This window comes from Corvus brachyrhynchos, unplaced genomic scaffold (genome assembly GCF_000691975.1).
Source record: "Corvus brachyrhynchos isolate BGI_N302 unplaced genomic scaffold, ASM69197v1 scaffold302, whole genome shotgun sequence".
NCBI lineage: Eukaryota > Metazoa > Chordata > Aves > Passeriformes > Corvidae > Corvus > Corvus brachyrhynchos.
In genome coordinates, this window is record NW_008237244.1 from 2,603,561 (window position 1) to 2,622,905 (window position 19,345).

A 19,345-nucleotide genomic window follows, 5' to 3' on the forward strand; every position below is an offset into this window, starting at 1 on the left:
CACCCCTGGGGCACGCAACTGTGTCTCTACGGCGGCTGGAGCCACGCGATGGCACTGTTTGTACAGCTTTGCAAAGAACAAGCTCCTCCTGTTCCCATGGCAGGCCAGCCCCACTGTCAAATCCTATCCACGTACTCCCGCAGTTATGACAACTGTATCTACTTTTTTTCTTTAAATAATAAATATGATGAGGCGACTGAGTGTAGAATTTCTGATGGCTTGCAGAAGTGCAGAACACCTTTAATACTTCTGCAGTTATCACATGAAACACTTGCTGAGTGAATATCTATTTCCCACTGTGAGGTTTAAAATTCTGAAGTTTCTGAAACATTCTCATGCACTGCAGTAAAGTGGTGATCTGTTTAATACATGAGACATTACATGTGAGCTTGTTACCCTCTTAGCTTAGTTAAATAGGAACTGTTTGGTCTTTGAGCCCTGGTACCAGGAATTTCAACTGGCACTGTCAGAGCAGCACAAGATATGGCGGGGCCAGGAGACTGAAGGATGGACAGACTTTATTGCTTAAAACTTTAACAATGCATGACAACAAAGCAGTAGTTGGAGTAATAAAGTGAAAGCTCTACCTTTGGAAATGTGTTTTACAAATGATGTTGTTCCTCTGGAAACTCCACTGACAAATGCTCCTGGGCCTCTGGTCAGCCCTTCATAGGGGAGCCTAAAGAAATCAGCTATGCCATTCCCGGATGGACAGACTTTATTGCTTAAAACTTTAACAATGCATGACAACAAAGCAGTAGTTGGAGTAATAAAGTGAAAGCTCTACCTTTGGAAATGTGTTTTACAAATGATGTTGTTCCTCTGGAAACTCCACTGACAAATGCTCCTGGGCCTCTGGTCAGCCCTTCATAGGGGAGCCTAAAGAAATCAGCTATGCCATTCCCTATGCTTCTCACCAGACTAGCTGGGCTTCCAAGAATTTCCAACGATCCAACAACCCAGCCTGTGGGGAGAAACAAGACACATGTTACAGCTGCAAAAACTGCAGAAGCAGCAGTTGTGAAAAGGTTATTCCTTAATTATCTTTTTCACACTAGAATTCATTGCATTATGATCTTCCTTTGAGCAAAACACAGGAAATAACTCATCCACTATGAATTCAGAAATGGCAATCTTTCATACTTCGTAAATCAAAGAAATCCTTTTGGCAAACTCACAAATAGCTTTAGAATTACTTCCTTCCAGGAGCTTCCCGTATTTCTGCTAAAAGTGTGTGAGGGAGGCGGATGCGAGAGCCTCACAGCTACAGAGGAATGGGACTGCAAGCTCTGATGGTTGGGTTGGTTTTAGACACTGTAAGGTAGCGTTGTGATTTCACATCCTTATGTGATAGAATTGTGACAGGGAGTTTACACTGATACAACGTACTGCTTTACAGGAGTGTGCAGGTCAATTGCTTGATGGAGTGTTAGGAAAAGGGATGCAGATTTTTGACAAGTGCTTAAGAAGTTATTTTAAATCCACCCCAACCCTTCTAAGCTGATCATTTTCTTTCAGAGTGCAGTGAAAGCCAGACAAATGTCTTCTGCTCAGTACAGTTGTGTAAACAGCAATGACATCTACATGCTGATTAGGTTACTCATAGGGGAGTATTCCTTATGCATATCCCAGGAGAAGTATCTGCAGATCTGGTTTCCTATATAAACGCAGGGTTGCCAGCAGCTTGCTGGATGGCTGAGCACGCAGCAATCTGTTGCTGGAAAGCTATTTGCAGGTCTTGTCTTTCTCAGGCTGGTAGGCAGCAGATTTATTAGGGAAACAGTGCTGCATAACTCTTTTTTTGACAGCCCAAAGAGAGCAATTCAGAAATGGCAATAAATGTGAAACAGGAACTGTTTGGTCTTTGAGCCCTGGTACCACGAATTTCAGCTGGCACTGTCAGAGTGGCACAAGGTGTGACAGGGCCAGGAGACTGAAGGATGGACAGACTGGTCTCCTGCTCTCCCATGAGGGCCCTTGATCTGCGCTCTGCCCTCCTCATTCCCATCTCATCATTGAAAACTCCTGCTATCCAGATGCTTTTCTTGTTTTCTTTTAACCCCTCCCAGTCATTCCTGTAGATGGCTGAATCATGAAACTGAACAGAAGAGAAAATGTTACTCATATGAAATGAATTAATCTCATACTATCATTCTAAGCTCCTGGAAAATCTATTTTCTTGTTGAATCTGTCCCACATTTCAGTTCTGGCAGGTTGAGAACTCCAGTACTTGTAATATAAAAAGCGGGAACCAGAGTGGACCTAAGAGTGAGGGTGTGATGGACTAGGAAAACAAAACCCAAGTGCTACTGGCAACACAATGAACAGAGCAGTAACACACACTGTGGCCCTGCTGTCCTGGAAAGGAGCACCCCCTGCCAGTCCTTTCCTGATGGGGCCAGAGGAAGCCAGAGCTCCAGGCTGGGCCTGCAAGTTCCTCGCTGTAGGACTTTAAATAAATTATCTTTGCCACTGTGTGAAGTGCTGAAAAGCTGGAGGGGTGGGGAGGTGTTGAGATGTTTTTGGGAGATGGGAGAGATGTTTTTTCTGATTTTTCTGATCAGTATTATTGCATTAATTCCTTAGAGCCTTTTTTTTCCCCAAATATTCTTGACATTCCTTGTACTACATGGTGGTGTGATGGAAAGTGGCTACAGGACACTGCAGTTTAGTGCCTTGGTGCCCTGCAACATCCCCAGCAGGTACCACCAGGCTGGGACATGGGGGACTCCAACTCCACTCACCTGCTGGGCCAGCCAGCATGTTCAGGAATGCAAAAGAGATAAAATCCAGGAATGAAAACAGTTAAACACAAAGCTGATGGGTTTCCCGGTAGGCCAGGGATGGTTTGTTGTAATCTGTCCCTACCTGTCAGGTTTGGGAAGCTGTGGATGGATTGTGCTCACCCTTGGAGAGCGCATGGGAATAACGTGCAACCTGCAGCATGGGTGACCCTCCTTGGCCAATGCTGAGAGCAAACCCAATGGCTCCTCACTGCCAGCTTGGACCACCCAACCCAAGGAAGAAGATGTGGGAGTAAGTCAGGAATAGGAGAATGAGGAACCAGGAATAATCCCTCAATTCACAAGCTCTGTGTGGCATTTTACTTTGCAGAAATATAGTATCATGTCAGGTTACCATTTCCTACTTATGCTTAGTAATTATATCCACTGACACGACATAAATGACTGTATTAGCAGAGAGCCACTGAATTTTCTTTATAGGCAACTATAGGGTCAGATCTGGTACCAGTGATATTTTTGAATAGAATTTTATTAACTTTTATATAGAGGACAACTTAATTAGAAAAGAATGGGAGATTTCCATTGCAAGTTTGGCTGATTTGAGATAAGCAGTGCTAATCAGCATATTTGAACAGAGTTCTCCAACCCCATTCATGGCTTTCATGGATTCTGACCACTCCCTTGCAATACATGGGGCAGCCTGATGCACCCCCTTCAGCAAGTTTTGGGGCAAATCCTGCCCCCTTCCACAGGTCAGCAGTGGTCCTGCACACAACTAAGGGCAAAAGAGTGTATATCCCTGAGTATAAGGTATAGCTGTATGGGAATGCTGTCTCTGCAGATGCTAACAATGATTTATGCATGAGACAGTGGTGAGCAGAAGGAGGTCAAACAACCCATATTCCAGATTAATGTAGTTAAAATGCAGAAGCACGAGGTCCTCTTCCATAAGAGACTGATTGTGCTAATGGTGAGAAAAAAACCTCAGGGTTTGCAGATCATATAAAAATTTTTGCTTGAATTTTTTCTTCTTTTTTTACTTTGTTGACACAGCTTTTTTGACAAGTGTCACGAAGTCCTCAACATAAACCATCTTCTTTGCTAAAGCAAACATTAATCAGTACAATTCACCATTTTAATCATAGTGACACCTTTCAAACAATACATTTTAGTTTTAGTGCTTTTAGTGGGAGTTAAGTATATATGCATATGTATTTTCATGAAGAGAAGTTCCACCAAAGCAAACCTCATTTCTTAATACTTAAATCTGCTTGATTTCAGGTACATCACTGATCCCACAGCAAGTGACGGCCTTTGCACTGCTGCACACTGCAAGGGTAGCACAGAAGGAAAGAGCCAGTCATGGGCGAGAAGCATTTACACCGTGGACCATATTTGGCTACAGTTTCACTCTTAATTACCAAGAATCTAGATCTGCCCTTCTGTGCGATGAGATTTAACTGCAAAACAAATCCAAACAAGTAGCCAAAAGAAAAACCTGCAAATTTTGGAAGCATAATACTGCAAGAAAATAATGAATTGGTACACTGCTCTGGTGCACAATTGTGTATACTGTTGTCACAATCAGCAGTGTGAGTCAGGTATGCACACAGTGAAAGACAAAGTCAGCATCTATAAATAGCTAAAATACATGTGTACAGTTTTGGAAAGTGTGCACAGAAGTCAGGTTGCAGTTATGCTTCCAGTCCAAATGGCAGCATTAGGATCTCAGAAAATCTGACCATAAGTATTGCAGGGAAATAAATCCCATGTTCCAGTGTGGAATATGTTTCCTGTGTGTGATCACAGAGGAGCTTCCTTCTGTCTCAGGCACAAATTCTGTGCTGCACCAAGACACATCAGAGACCAGATTTCATTATTTCTACATTAGTATTTAAGGAAGACAAAATGTACCTGATAACATAAAAAGACTAATTGCTTGCTATTGATCCTATATGGGAAAAACTTACTAACAGCAAACTTCATAGTTCTTGGATCAAAGGACAACAAACATCTGTGTGCCAGTTTAGATTGAAGGCTGTATGAAGAAAACTGAAGCCAAAAGGACTTTTAACAACAAAACATCATTCAGGTCTATAATTTACTTCTGAACACAGAACAACATGCTGAATAATTTGATTAAACACTGTTTTGGGGAGTTTATGTAAGGAGTGTGGGTTGATTCTGACTACTGCTATAATATCAAATGACAAAACCTAAGCTAGCTAGAACACATTTTTATGCTGTGTTCAGGGTTACGGGTGGCTAAAGCCTTCAGGTGGCTGGCTAATGTTTAGCACAACGTTGCAAATCTTCACTGGTGTCTGCTCAGTAATTTTATTTCCCTTCTGTTGTATGACAGGACCTGAAAGGTGTCTGAAAGTATTGTTCTCAAACAGTCTCTGAGGAAAACAAAAATTCAGGTTACTCGTCTTGAGTGACACTCCCAGAATCCTGGTACCCAATGAGAACGTGTGTTAAGGAAAAGTACTGACCTGCTCTGAAAAGTGCTCCAGCAGCGTAATGCATGGCCAAGGCGTGGACAAGTTGCCTGGCAGTGGTGAAGATGGGTCCTCGCTCAAACACAGAGAAGGAGAGAGGGGTGTGATCTGAGGCTATATACAGTTTCAATGAAGCATGAATACTGACAAGGAGATTAACAGGCTGTATTTTTAATTTTCTTAGCTTCACTGGCTTGACTAAAGCTCTTGCATGTTCTCTCACTTGCTCAGGCACTATTGGGGTAGTATCTGAAGCATTCGTGGATTTACAAGCAATTTTGTTTTCTGGAAGATATGTATCAAACAAAGTCTTAATGTAGTAAACAAAGGTGTCTTCCACATATAGCCTAGCTGGCTTGAGCTCAAAGCTGAGGTCATTCATGTGAAACATGAAATTCTCTTCCTCGGAAAAAGCAATACAGAGTTTTATAAAGCAGTTTTCCTTATAGCTTTCCAAATCTTTGTTACAAACAATGAAATTGTTCATTCTCGACCACTGCACGGTTTCATTTTTCTCTTCTTGGCACAGCAGGACTGCAAAATGGAAATTGGATTTGCTGTACAACTGATTGTCCACTTGCAAGTCTTCACAATACACTTGGAGACTATGAAATTGTGGGAGGCCTTCCACAGAGTCCTGCTGGAACTCCTGTGACAGGGAGCTGGTGGCTGGGGCCATGTGGAGGAAAACATTGTCTGCTGTGAGACGTAGGAGTTCAGATGACACTTTGTGGTTTGTAATATCATCAAATGCAGCAAGACTTAACTGACTGATGAACATTTTCAGTGACAGGGTCAGCTCTTGACTTCTAGACAGGAGGGAAAGTAAGTTTTATTACTTCTTGTCTTTTGAGTTCACCTGGCATCTTGCTTGCTCAAAGAGCTATCAAGAGAGACATTCTCTATAACACACGGGAAACTCATTGTGCAAGTCCTGCTAATGTTCCTGGGATTTGGTAACCTGAATCACCACAGTGGATACCACCCAGGAGGTTTTCTAAGGAATGGGACACTATACATCTACACCAGGGTTGTCTGTCTTTTTTATCAATCAACAGGATAGTTTGGACAGGAACATCTCTACCTACACAGTAATTCCCTATTACGTTTGCTACAGAGGAGAATATTAAAACACACAACAAATGCAATTTTCTGATAATTCATGTACAGCCTCAGATGTTTCACAGAAGGTTACTATTATGGATAATCACTTCATACCACATGCAGTGAGTGCCCTCCAATGAAGCTGCTGCAGTATTTTCATACTGATGCCATTGAGGGCCTTCCCCCTGCAATGTGAACTGTCCATTGCCAAGTTTAACTAGAAAATGGACTATTAGGTACTGCTGATGACCAGTTGCCTGGGGATTAATACTTAATTACAATGCAAATAAAAACAGTACAACAAATTCCACTCTAATTGTAACAGGATTGCTGGAGGCCAAGCATTCTGCAGCTTAAAAATAAGTAGTATTACAATTGCACTTGAATGAGGCTGAGGACCAGATTGTGGTGTATTATGGAAATGGGGATATCTTCCTAAGAAGGGTGTCATGATCAAGTACAATTAATTACTAACTGTAAGACTATTTCTACAGCTCTTGCATAGTAAGTTTCCTTGGGAGCTTGTAAGATTACAGATGGCAGGATCTGGCTAAATACATTTTAAACTAATGAACACACTCAAAATTAATTATTATGGAAAATGTCTTTTTTTATTTAATGAACAACTCAGGTCCTCTTTTTGTACCAGTCATCTAGTGTTTACCTTAAAGTGACATGACTTTTGATGTCAGATTGTCCTTTTTAACTGTTATATACAAAGCCATATGGTCTAAACACATGCTACAGAGCATGCAGCAGTATTAAACAAAACAAACAGTTAAGACAAAGTTTCTAAGTCAGTTAACACTTAGAAAGCTGACTGACCTCACAGTAGTGTTTGGCAATGCTTTTTATCATCTTTTATGCACTTTATGTACCTGTTGAGGTTGATATCAACGGGTCCTGCTCTTCCTTCTGGGGCCAAGGTTATGACTATTGTTCCACAGTGATGGGTGATGTCCACATAAACACAGCCGAAACCAGTTAAGAACACAATCTAGAGGAGAGGGTTAGAAACACATGGAATGTAACCGAAATTACTGTTTTCAGTGTCATACATTAAATTAATACTATCAATGCCTTCTGGTTGAGAACTTTTACTTAAATCAGGACACTGTTCAGGAAGAAAGTCAGATTTCAATGATTCAGAAAATAACTGCTCTGCTACTTTAAGTATTTCAGTTGTACAAGGAGATGAAATTTGCACCTCATCCTTCAACTGAATAACGGAATACATTTTAATAAGAAACTTCTCCAGAAATAAGCAAGATATGCTGGGGAAGGTGGAGTTTATATGAGAAGAATAAATAGGAAATTTTAATTTGTGATTTTGGATTAAGAAGAAAGGCATGTTCCTGAAGCTCCCAAGCTGAAGTTTAGGTTTTTTCCCTCTTCTCTTTCTATTTCATTAAGTTTTACAAAAATAATCCCACTTTCTCCTCTCGAAAACAAACCCTAAAATAACATTATGTTGCTACGCCCTAGCTCAGAGCTGGGTAGATGAATTGCTGATAGCATGATAGAAAACACATGAAGAATGAAAAGTAACATTTTGGATCCATGAATATTTGCATAACAACTGAACACTGAACACATTTTTAAGCCATTTAAACTGGTGAGAACACCTTCACAGGCAAGGTGCCGCCACAAGGAAATGGCAAAAAACTATTGGAAAGCATAAAACATCTAAAAAGGCAGGAAAAATGGGAATTTGACAACAGGTTTGTGTCTTGCTTACAGGTGTACAAACTGTCATTTTGGACAAGTTGTCTTTAGGAATATCCTACTTAAAGAAGTGATCGGTTTTGGAGCTTAATTCTGTATGATTTCCATGCAAGTTTTATATAGAATATAAAAGATTAAGGTCTTTTAAAGGTTTGGAAAATTCACAGCAGTCCTTGTCAGAGTAAGCTGGCTTCTCTTTTCTTGTAAGGCTACTATCAACACAATTGTTTATTCGATTGCAATGACAGAAGCTATAACGTAAAGGAATGCAAGCTCAAGAAATACCACCAAGACAGTGGGCTAGCACAGGTAAAATAAACAGCTGTTTGTCTTGAAGAATCTTTACTGCTGTTACAAAGTCACCAGAAGCAAAACCAATTGGAAGTTTAGTAGGATCAGCACTGAAACTGATTCTTCTTAGACTAGTCATAATAACTTTGTAGAGATAACTCAATTTTATTAATCAAACTTCTTATTCTTCTGAGAATTACATATAAGAGAATTTCTAATTTTGACATGTCAATTTTAATCCTTTGTTTGTCTGGAAGAGATTCACAATCCTACATGGAACTGGAGAAAAAAGGACATTTACAGAATTTTCAAAACTCTAATTATTCTAAATAAACCTCCACTGATCTTGAAGATTGGTCATTTTAATTCCAATTTCAGATGATTCTGATGATAGACACTTCAATATTTATTAAGGTATTAGTTTTAAGTAGTTTTTAATTTACTTTCTAATAGAAAAATAAGTACCTATGTGTGACTACAAAGAAATACACATTACCTAAGATCCTCCAAATCCCAGTTATTTCACAACCTGAACGGAATTGTATGTGACACTATTAGTATATTTCTTATTCACTTATATTCATAGTTTTCTAAGAGAAAGACAGACTAAGAAATCCTGGGAAAATTTTCAACATGTACATTCTAAAACTTCAATTACAGAAGGCTACACTTTTTCTGGAGAGCTCTTCAAGTAGACAATGATCCCCAAATGTTGTCTTAGCATCTAATTCCTTCTAGGAGCCAGATACTTATAAAGAACCCTGGTCTGGCATAACATTAATGACTGAAATTTGAAACCTTGCATTGCTTGACTGGCTTGCTGAATGGAACTGAACTACTTGCTATATAATATAACACTCAATAATCAAGAGCATTTTGTGATTGGTGCCCAGGGAAAACATCTGAAACTAGTATTTCTTTCAAAGAGCCAAGCAGTTTATGTTGATTCCATGTAAACTAATGACTTCAAAGATGGAAAAAATTCTCATCAAAAACAATTACTCCAGTCAAGGAACCTTTCATTTGCCTCAAGACCCAGAGAAAAATAACAGAAGGAAAGAAAAGGGAGGGGTTGTTATGTTTTAGAGAGACATGAGTAGCTTCTGTAAAGACACAGAGGGAGAATGACAGTGATGATTCCTACAAGATATAAAGATAAAAATCCCTTGATAATTAAGCCACCAAGTTTTCCTGGATCCTGTGGCATTCTTTGCTTACAGAGCCCAGAAATTTTCAAGCCTGATTTTTCCAGGCAAAACCAGGTTGATTCAAAAGAAGTGAAAAAAAATCAGTGTTATAAAGCCTCTCTTTTCAATCTAGCTATTTTTAAGAAGTGACAGTAAAGAAGATAGTCTGTGTTCTAAAACTTCCACAGGAAGGGGCTTAGGCAGGAGAGTTCCCAGGAGTTGAAACCCCCTTAAACCAACAGAAAGGATACACTTATTGCAGAGGATTGATGTACTGTGCAGGTCAGGAAGACAACCATTTATGGTGTGAACTAGGAAGTGGTTTATAATGATTTACTTGTGTTCCTTGGTTGTTGATGTCCACAAAATCACTCCATTCATTTACTAATTCATCAGATGACATCACTTTCAGGAGAATACTGGGCAATAAATCTCTTGTTTTGCAATCTGGATAGCTGGAGACTTGATGGTAAAGTTCATGATGAACCGAACATTCAGCTGGAATCTTTCTACAGTAAACTTCAAACTTTGGTGTATCTGAAATTTTATAAAATATACAAGATCAGAGCTTCCTAAAACCTGTATGAAATCAAAACTCATCTATGCTTGCACAAATGAGAAAGTTTCTGTCTGAAATATTACTAATAAATAAAAACATTGCTTTTCTATTGGTTGGAATATTGTATGTTTGGGTTTTTTTCTTTTCTCTTTCTATTTCATTAAGTTTTACACAAATAATGTTCCGCTGATCATCACATTAACTTACTGTAACCAGAATTTTAACAATTTGTTTTGTGTTACATTTGCAAATCTGAGGAAATATAAATGTTCCATGGGATTGAATTGATGTCAACAAAACTCCACTACCTATGAATTTCCTACTGAGCTGAGTCACCTTGACAGCTGGAACCAGGGAGACTCAAAAGCCTGGAGACACTTAAGTTCATACTCCTGACCTCACAATTAGCTCCAATAGCTTCCAGAGTCTCTCACCTTGAGACAGACTTTTACAAGGGCATCAAGTTCTTGCTATAACCAAAACACATATTGAACTCAGTTTTGGACTGGAGATACAGTAAAATAAGATATACTTCAACAGTGCACTGTTTCTAATTATTGCATAGTACCTACCTTTGAAATTCTCTTTTACAAGCAATGGAATGGAGCACCTATTGTGGATAATTATACGAGGACTAGGATCTTCTGTAAGTGTTAGGTACGTCACACCAAGATGCTCTTGGTAAGTCAGTGCTATAGGCCTAAAACAGAAGCAGATATATTGAATTTTGCATGTTTTCAATGAAATATTTACATATTATCCTGAACAATTAAAAAGAATCAAAACTAGTATCTGTGAGATTCTTCATGATCAAGTTCCAAGTCCATAGATACTTATCTACATTTAGGCAAGTACATATCTCTACTTCAACAGAAGAACATGTGGAAATAGTCTAAAAAACGTGAGAGAAGAAATTGCTTCATGGAGAGTGCTCATGAGTTAAACTGAACATGTGTGTCTACAAGATGAGAGCCCTAGCCAGCAGAGATTTATATTAAATTAAAAACATGAGATTGTAGGCCCAAATTTTCAACATAAATCTTTAAAATTTTCCAGAAGAATTTGCATGGATACTTCTCTGATACACATGAAAGATATTTCAATAAATATGTAACTCTAACTGACTGCTCCTCTGGAACGATCCACAATGCTACTGCTCTTTTAAATGTTAATGTTATGGATCATCACTACATCAATTTCCAAAATGAGATTAAATTAATTTAGTTCTACTCATTAGCTACATAAAATATCTTCATGAATAAACATAAATTCTTTCTTTCCTCTTGTGCAAATTTATTGGCTATTGCTAAAAAAACTTAACCTCATGGTGACTTTTTAAAACTCCAAAGTCTGAAAATTAAAATTATTAGGAACATGAGAATCTCTATGTCATTCTCTCTGTGGTAGAATGATAAGGAATCTTTTCCTTAGTCTTTCCATTAAATTTTTTTAAAATCTGAAGTCTATATGAGAATCTTTAGTATCCACAATGACACCTCTTGGAATCTGCAGAGGAACTGTAAGAGGGTTTGAATGATATCAAGCACTTCAGGCAAGAGAAAGATCACATCACTGGTAATACAGACTGATGTAGCTTCTCTAATTTCAGCAGATTGTTTCTTGTTTGTACTAGTATAACCATGAATAGATTCAGATATCAGGTTCAAGAAACGAAGCTGGTCATCTGACAAGTCACTGGATTATTTTTAACTAGCTGGATCCATAAGTTTGTAAGTAGAATGCACAACTGCACAGTTCAAGCTTTAAAACTTGAAATCTTTCCTTGCTGTAATCTCAAAATAGTTTCACCCCTTTTGTCTTTTCTTGTTTATCCTCTTATTATGCTTAAAAGAATATAGGTCTCCTTTTAAAAAAAAGCCTAAATTTTTGTGTTGTATTATTACACACTTTCCTTGAAATCTTAAATTGTTGTTCACAAGTTAAAAAAAACCTTAATTCCCCAATATAAGCTTTTCATGATCTTATTTGCATGCACATAATAAAATAGCAGGCCATATATTATAAAAAGTGTACAACTTGCACATGGTCGTATCACTAAACCGTTTGCAATAAAAGCATCAAAACTATCAGAAGATAACAATTTTAAAATTAAAGTAAGACTTGCCTTTACATATGGGGGCATGTGTTACTTGGACTTTTGCATTAATCTCTTATGGTTTCTGACTAGCTGAGGCTTTCTAGCAACAAGCCTGGTTCCCTGTTGGTGAGTGCTCAGCGCACAGTACCTGGTACAAAATCCACTTTCAGCACGTGTGCCCGTGGGCACCGCCACGCTCTGCCTCGCGAACTCCGCGCTGATGACGGCCGGGAGGCTCCACAGCTCGCGGCTCCCGGCACTGAAGCTCAGCACCACACGCCTGTCCCCGAGAGATGCCCCGGCCGCCGAGGGACCCAGCTCTGACATCAGGTCCCAGCAGGGCACGGCGCTCAGCACCTCTCTGCAGCCTGCCCCAGCTGCGCCGATGCTGAACACCGTACTGTCAGGTGAGTGGAAGTCCTGGAAACAAAAAAAAAGGTGGTGGTAGCATGGCATGCTGGCTCCTAAAAGGGAGTTTATCCATGCTGATTTTGCACAGAACCCTCTCAAGTAGCCAATGACCACAACTAACTAAAGGTTGCAGTAAGTACATTGAATTAAAGTCTATTTGGCCAAATTCTGTCTTCAGGTATAGGTTTGCAGCACAGCTATCTGGGGGTACTGAGCAACAGGGTCTAGTGGAAGATGTCCCTGCCCATGCTGAGGGGTTTGGAACTAGATGATCTTTAAGGTCTCTTTCAACCCAAGCCTTTCTGTGATTCTGTAATTCTGTGATCTATGGTCGGCTCTCAGCAGTACAACATAGCTGTACCAAAATCAAGTTACATTGCTGTAACACAACTGTGTGAACAAAATGCATTTATAGTTACAAAATTAAGACTGGATTTTAGCCTCAACATTCTCTCAACTCCCCATCCCATAAGACTGCCACAAAATGTGTGATGCACAACTGTAGATACTGATGTAAAGAAAACTAAAGCAGAAGGAAAACAATACAGAAAGAGGAACTTTAAAAATTTGTTGATCTGCCAACTCTTCTAGTAAGTTTGACCCTGAGAATGCTTTCCACATATTTTACTATAAATGTAATCTTCAATAAATAAGTATAAACGGTTGATTAAAATATATTGACCATGCATACATTTTGGTTCCTGCAAGCTAATCCTTAAATATTCTGTGAGATTATTAGAAAACTGATATTCACAATTTAATGCAGTTTATGAAATACATAAACTTTGGGCACGTCTCTAGTTCTGCAGCTTTGTTCAGATAACTGGAATCTTCCCAAAAGGATAACAAAATGTTTTCAGCTTGCCAGGCCAATATACCTCTTTTACACGCAAACTCAGTAAAAATTCTGAGAACATTTTCAACAGCTACTACGGATTACGCTGCCTATTTTACAGAAATGGCCATTAGTGCCTGAACAGATGGAGAACAGGCAGAACTAATTCTGCAATGTGCAAGAATTTGCTGCTTGCACAGATTTCTGATCACAGTTAATTACTGGAGTTGAATTTACCCAGGATTCAGTATTCTAAATTATATAAATTACTTTATCACTATTACTTTATTACTATGTCTAAAGATTTCTGTTCCAAGCTTTGCTAATATGCAGCTCATCTAAATAAAGATACAGATGTAAACAACCATTTTCCACAGATAACAAACAAAAAGAGTATCTACAGTGCTTTACCTCTTCTCCTGAGTGGGGTTTGGAAATAAAAATCTGTGGCCTATAATAGATTTGATATGCTGTATCATTGATTATTGTTGTCTTATCTTCTATCTGTAGAATTTGTATACCTTGTCGAACCATGGAAGAAATGCAGAATTCACACAACTGTAAGATAATGAAAATTGCAATGAAGTCATACAAAACTACAAAAGGTTGTAAAATGTAGCAGTAGAACTACTATTTTCTTTCTAATCACAGCAATCCTCTCTATATTCATGCACTTCGTAATTGGAGCCACACCACATACTTTTGAAGTTGCATCTGTCAATGTTATTCTAACAAGATTGAGAATTCATTAATTCTTTTTCCAGGAGATATTGTATTATCTTTATGGGTTGCACAGTATGTTTTTGGCAATCTACTTCTTTAAATTATATTTCATACATTGTTTATACTCTCTTTATGTTGGACATATATTAACATAATTAGGGAAACGCTTTCACACTGCATACATTTGATTGTTTTATCTGCTATATGACTTTGTTTTTACATGATAAAGTTACAAATCATCATAATTTTCTTCTAACCTTTTGATGACCTGGAAAAGCACCAAGTTTAATTTCAGCTTCAACAAAACCTTCTTCATCCAATGTTACTACTTCTCCATTATCGGCATCCTTCCATTTTGGGGAGGTTACATTATGAACCAGTTTAATTGCCACTGATTTGTGCACAGTGTTAGTGTTTGCCCAGTATATTCCAACCTGAAAAGCTTCCTGAAAGTGAAAAAATGACTGATTATCAGTTGTTGATAATTTGATACACTTCTCCTACACTTCTAAATGCAGTTTCCAGTGGGCAGTGAATATAATTTCCTGCCTTTCTCCCTCTGATCCTTTCTATGTGGTACAAGGATAGCTGAAACCACAAGGTGGGTAAGGAAGTGACCCTCATGGGGGATCAAGGCCATAGTCTACACTGAGATGTGTTACTAGGCAGACCTTTTCTTTATCAACAGACAGACATGGGGGGAAAAGAGATGACAAAATAAACAGGGAGTATCAGATTGTATAATTGGAATTGACAAGCTGCTATGTCAAATTATTTTAATTATTTCAATATTAAAGAATATCAGAGTTTTAATAAAAAAGAATGTGCATGGCCAAGATATGTGGGAAGATCAGTTACACAAACCTCTGAATTAAGGAAGGCAGGCATTCTAAAAAATCTTCCTACATTGTAATTCATCCTATGTCATTATCAACTTTCCTTGGTAACATTAAAAGCTATGAAATAACATAACATAAAGCATTCTCAAACCAAACATTCTTTTTACACTGTCAACTTTGCTACTGTAGTCAACAATTTCCCAAGTGACACGCTGGCACAGCAGGGGCCGAACTCTTTACTTGGCCTTTACAGCAATTTTCGTGGGCTACTACATTACACCCATGCTGCAGATTCTTTGGCTGAACTGAGAGGAAAGGGAGAAGGCTGCTGATGAAATGAAGGCCTTCTTCCTACAATGTTTTGCAGTCACTTTTTAACTATGCATCTTTTGGATGTTGTTTTTCAAACATTGCTACCAAGTATGTTGTGCTACCCACTCAGTGACTTAGTCAGTGTGGTAAACTCCTATTGTTATTGCTACTCCTCACCATATGACTAACAGATAAACAGACAGTGACTGGAAAGTGGGAATCATCTGGAGTAATAACCATTCTCCAGAATCAGTGTATTTAGCAGAACTGTGCCTGCTAATGTGAATGGCAAAGTTACCTCAAAGTTGGGAGGTATAATTACTTTCCCACTAGGCACTTGAAGAACAATTTTCTCTCCTTCAAACAGCCAGAGGTCCCACTTGGACTGATTGATAAGCAATGCCCAGGGCAGGAGTTCAATCAGCAGAGTTTTAACACATGGTTTCCACACTGACAGCTTTACCCGCATTGGACTATCCCATTGGGAGAGCTGTTCATTGCTGTCAAAAACAAATAAGCAAAAACATAAAGTCAAAGGAATAATGAATTCAAGATGACAAATGATAAGGTGTTATTTTCAGAAATTTGCAAGGCTTTCCTGGTTGTGAAATAGAAAAACTTCTCTTTTTACCTTATCATTCTGGAACACGCTGAGGTGCTGTCAGAAAGATCTAGATACATGTAGACTACAAAGGCATATTTTTAACTCCACAAGCTCAACCTAAATTTAGTCAATTAATAAATGCTTTAAGAGAGTTACCACTGTCCTTCAGAACTAAACCTGTGACTTTTGCAGTCATCAAATCACATTTCCTTTTTTTCCCAACAACTACTTCTACAGCAACTCCCTGTTTCTGTACTGAAACAAACAGCAGCTGAATAAACAACAGCCTCTAGAGCTGCAGTAAAGAAAGTGCATTCACAAAAAAACTGTTCCATTTTTTAAAAATACATACTGATGCAATCTTCTCAGTGTAAACAAGGGCAGCCCTAAGGCTGACCTCATTATTTTCCCCACCTGCCACAGATTCTGCAGTTTGCATGCAGGAATCATGTAATTGCTGAAAATATACTCAGTGTTCATCACATATAGTCTTCCAGAATGTGATTTCAGTTTATTTGGAAATGCAATGCAACAGTCATGAAGAAGGTTTAGCAAGGAATTAATTACCTCTCTGAATCCTTCCTATTATAAGGCCATGCAGGCTGGGGAGGACTAGCGGTGCCATAGAACTCGGAGAGCACTTGGCCGACATTGCCACCTGGATGGGATTTAGTCGCTATGTGTTTAATCAGAGTAGTTGAGATAGGGACTGCACACTCTGATGGATCATCTTCCTCCCTGTCATTGAAAACAGACTCAGTCACTTACACAACAAGATCAAGCATTAGCATAAAAATTTTCTCTAATGAGGCTTCCCAAGTGTACTCTGCAGCAAGAACACTCTCAAGGTAATTGTGGGTGAATCAAGTTATGATGTCCAACAAGTTCCTGAGGATTTACTGGCATGCATGCATTTGTCATGACACTGTAATGACCCTAAAAACTCTTCACTATTCTCAAAAAAACATTTCAAGATCATTCAGGAACTTATTTTTTAAAACACAAGAATGTGGTCTGCTTAATCAAACAAATGCCAGTGTGTTTAGGATAGTTATAGCAAATTTAATATTTCCTATGATATCATTTCAGGCTACATACGCTTGTTCTGCCACAGCATACTTTGGGGAAAAAATGCAGAAGAAGTTTAAGTGCAAATTATTCATAGTTTTCCACACAAATGAACCATTTTCAAGGAAAATGAGTATTTTACCTGGCTTGAAAAGTCAGGTGGTGTGTAAGATCTGGTTCTATATTTTGCAGTGCTTTCTCTTGTCCTTTCCCTGGAATCACTTGTGTTTCATTCAGTCCCAGACTTCTTTTCTCTACATGTATGATAATAGGGTCTGGAAGATGGCTCCTTACAATGAAAAGAGGGCTGAAAACAATCTATAAAAAGAAAAGAATACACCGATTTAAAGCCAATTTTATTTCAGTATTACAACTGTCAAAACAAACTATTGATAAATCTTTACAGTGGGTCATTCTGACCTTAATTTATTATATGACATGTAAGGCATAAACATTTAGATTTCAGAGACATTAAATGTACTTACCAATCGCTGTTGCACATGCGAATTGGGCTCTAAAGTCAAAACTGTGCACCACACATATGTAATTGAACTCTTTGAAGATGGTACCTGTTTGCAGAAAGATCAGCATTACATTAACATTATTTCAGGATGATAACATTCACTATTTCATTATATCAAATAGAGGTCTAAATGCGAGTACTCAGTTCTCTCAGACATTTTTAGTGCTCTGTTCCATATACCCATTTCTAGCCATACCTGAATGACAGTGCTGTGTTCTGTGTGTTTAGAACTTAAACGTACATCTTGGGACCAGTCTTCATCTCCTGTAGATTTCACGCTCAACTCAGTGAGCTCATTGTTTTCTAGGATATATGAAGGCAATTTCTGCTTAGCTGCAAGGCAGTTGATGTGTTCTTTAACAACAGCCTGTCCATCTTGACTAATGTAATGTTGTACCACTTTCAGTTCAATACTTTCAGAAAGGTAACTACAGACTGTCTGTCTTCCACAGATTAGGATCTAAAACACACAAAAAATACAGCTCATATGTAAACAATTGTGAAAAAAAGAGTCAAAATTGAATTAGAGAGTGAAAATCTGTAGAAGAATAATCTCCCTACTTTAGGTTTTCCCAAGCAGTGCTGAAGGCAGTGACTGGTAAAACCTTATTCTTATTGGCCAAATATATGTGCAATTTCATAGAAATCTAGGCACTAAAATGCTTGAAATATTGCTAAGGCAGTATCCAGGCTTGAAAGAAACACGTGACATATCCACTTTCCTTCCCACTGAACTCAGCAGTACTGCCCATGGCTGACAGTTCTGGTTTGGATTTTAAGAGTTCTGTGATGGTCTCTGAATGTCGAGACATTTCTGAGCAGTCACAGGGAGGTACTTCAGAAAGGTTGCTACTGATACCTCACATTCCCGTCACAAGCCAATGATCCAGACCTTTCACAGTATGTCTGCTGTTTAAAAGCTTACAATTTCATTAAATGACTGTAACTTGTTTCCGTATTTAAGTGCACCCACCTAGAAAATGACCAAATTAGACTCAGCGTTGTTGCTGTCCATCACGCATGAATTGTTTATTGTAGAAATATATCTGACTTTTTCCAAGCTATACCAGGGAACACCATTCCATGGGTATCCCTGTACAACCATCATCATTTCTTTTTTCATGAATGAGGGCACATACCACAGCTACAGCCCACCAAGCAAAATCTCAGCAGGGCTTTCAGTGACACCAGGCACTGCTCCTGGCTGGTTAGCTCTACTGCTGTTGTGCTGTGCAGCACAAGGCGCTCTGCCACATCCATGAGCTGAGCATGTTCTGTCCACCACATGCTCTGGCTTCTGCCAATGCAGGAAGAACAGCTGCAGTGTTATTACACATCTCTTTACAAAGATAGTAAATGGAAAGTTATTATTGCACAGCAGCTCATTTTCAAATGTTAATTTGGTAATTCTTTCTCTTTAAAAAATATGTAGTCCTGAATTACAACCCAGAATATATTATGTACAGTTTCTTTAAAAAAATTAAGAAAAAAATCTGTTTCTCAAGAGCTTAAAACATGTAAGAGATTGTGTAACTTAGCACTGTCAGAACTTATGAACCACGCAAAGGGATGTTTACAGGAGCATATAAAATACGTGTTGGTAACCGAGCTTTTAAATGCTAAGATCAACACCAAAGTGAAGAAAAAAGTTGTAAAAATTCCCCAAAATAGCCCCCAAAGACTGCTATACTTGTTTTTTGCAGATCCCAGTAGGAGAAAATAAATAACAAAGTGACTAATTCATGAATAGGCAACAGTTTAAATTACTCATGTTATTTTTTCCTAACTGGATCAAATCCTTACTTGCTTCTGCACTCCACT

General features: G+C 38.6%; 1 protein-coding gene across 8 annotated transcripts in view; it reads right to left on the reverse strand.

The window, feature by feature from the left end:
• The window catches only part of VPS13B (vacuolar protein sorting 13 homolog B), a 437,850-nt gene that overhangs the window by 19,427 nt on the left and 399,078 nt on the right, over window positions 1-19,345 (reverse strand). For 7 of the 8 annotated variants that reach the window (XM_017730363.1, XM_017730354.1, XM_017730356.1 and 4 more), the window contains 14 exons: window positions 19,328-19,345; window positions 17,721-17,984; window positions 17,487-17,570; window positions 17,144-17,319; window positions 16,501-16,671; window positions 15,628-15,829; window positions 14,436-14,624; window positions 13,867-14,013; window positions 12,358-12,629; window positions 10,684-10,811; window positions 9,890-10,089; window positions 7,228-7,346; window positions 5,240-6,054; window positions 788-964 (listed from right to left, as the gene is read on the reverse strand). In XM_017730363.1, the coding sequence (XP_017585852.1) occupies window positions 788-964; window positions 5,240-6,054; window positions 7,228-7,346; window positions 9,890-10,089; window positions 10,684-10,811; window positions 12,358-12,629; window positions 13,867-14,013; window positions 14,436-14,624; window positions 15,628-15,829; window positions 16,501-16,671; window positions 17,144-17,319; window positions 17,487-17,570; window positions 17,721-17,984; window positions 19,328-19,345 (2,962 nt within the window). Of the gene's footprint in view, window positions 1-587; window positions 648-787; window positions 965-5,239; window positions 6,055-7,227; window positions 7,347-9,889; window positions 10,090-10,683; window positions 10,812-12,357; window positions 12,630-13,866; window positions 14,014-14,435; window positions 14,625-15,627; window positions 15,830-16,500; window positions 16,672-17,143; window positions 17,320-17,486; window positions 17,571-17,720; window positions 17,985-19,327 lie in introns of all 8 variants that reach the window. The other variant, XM_017730353.1, reaches the window with a different exon arrangement.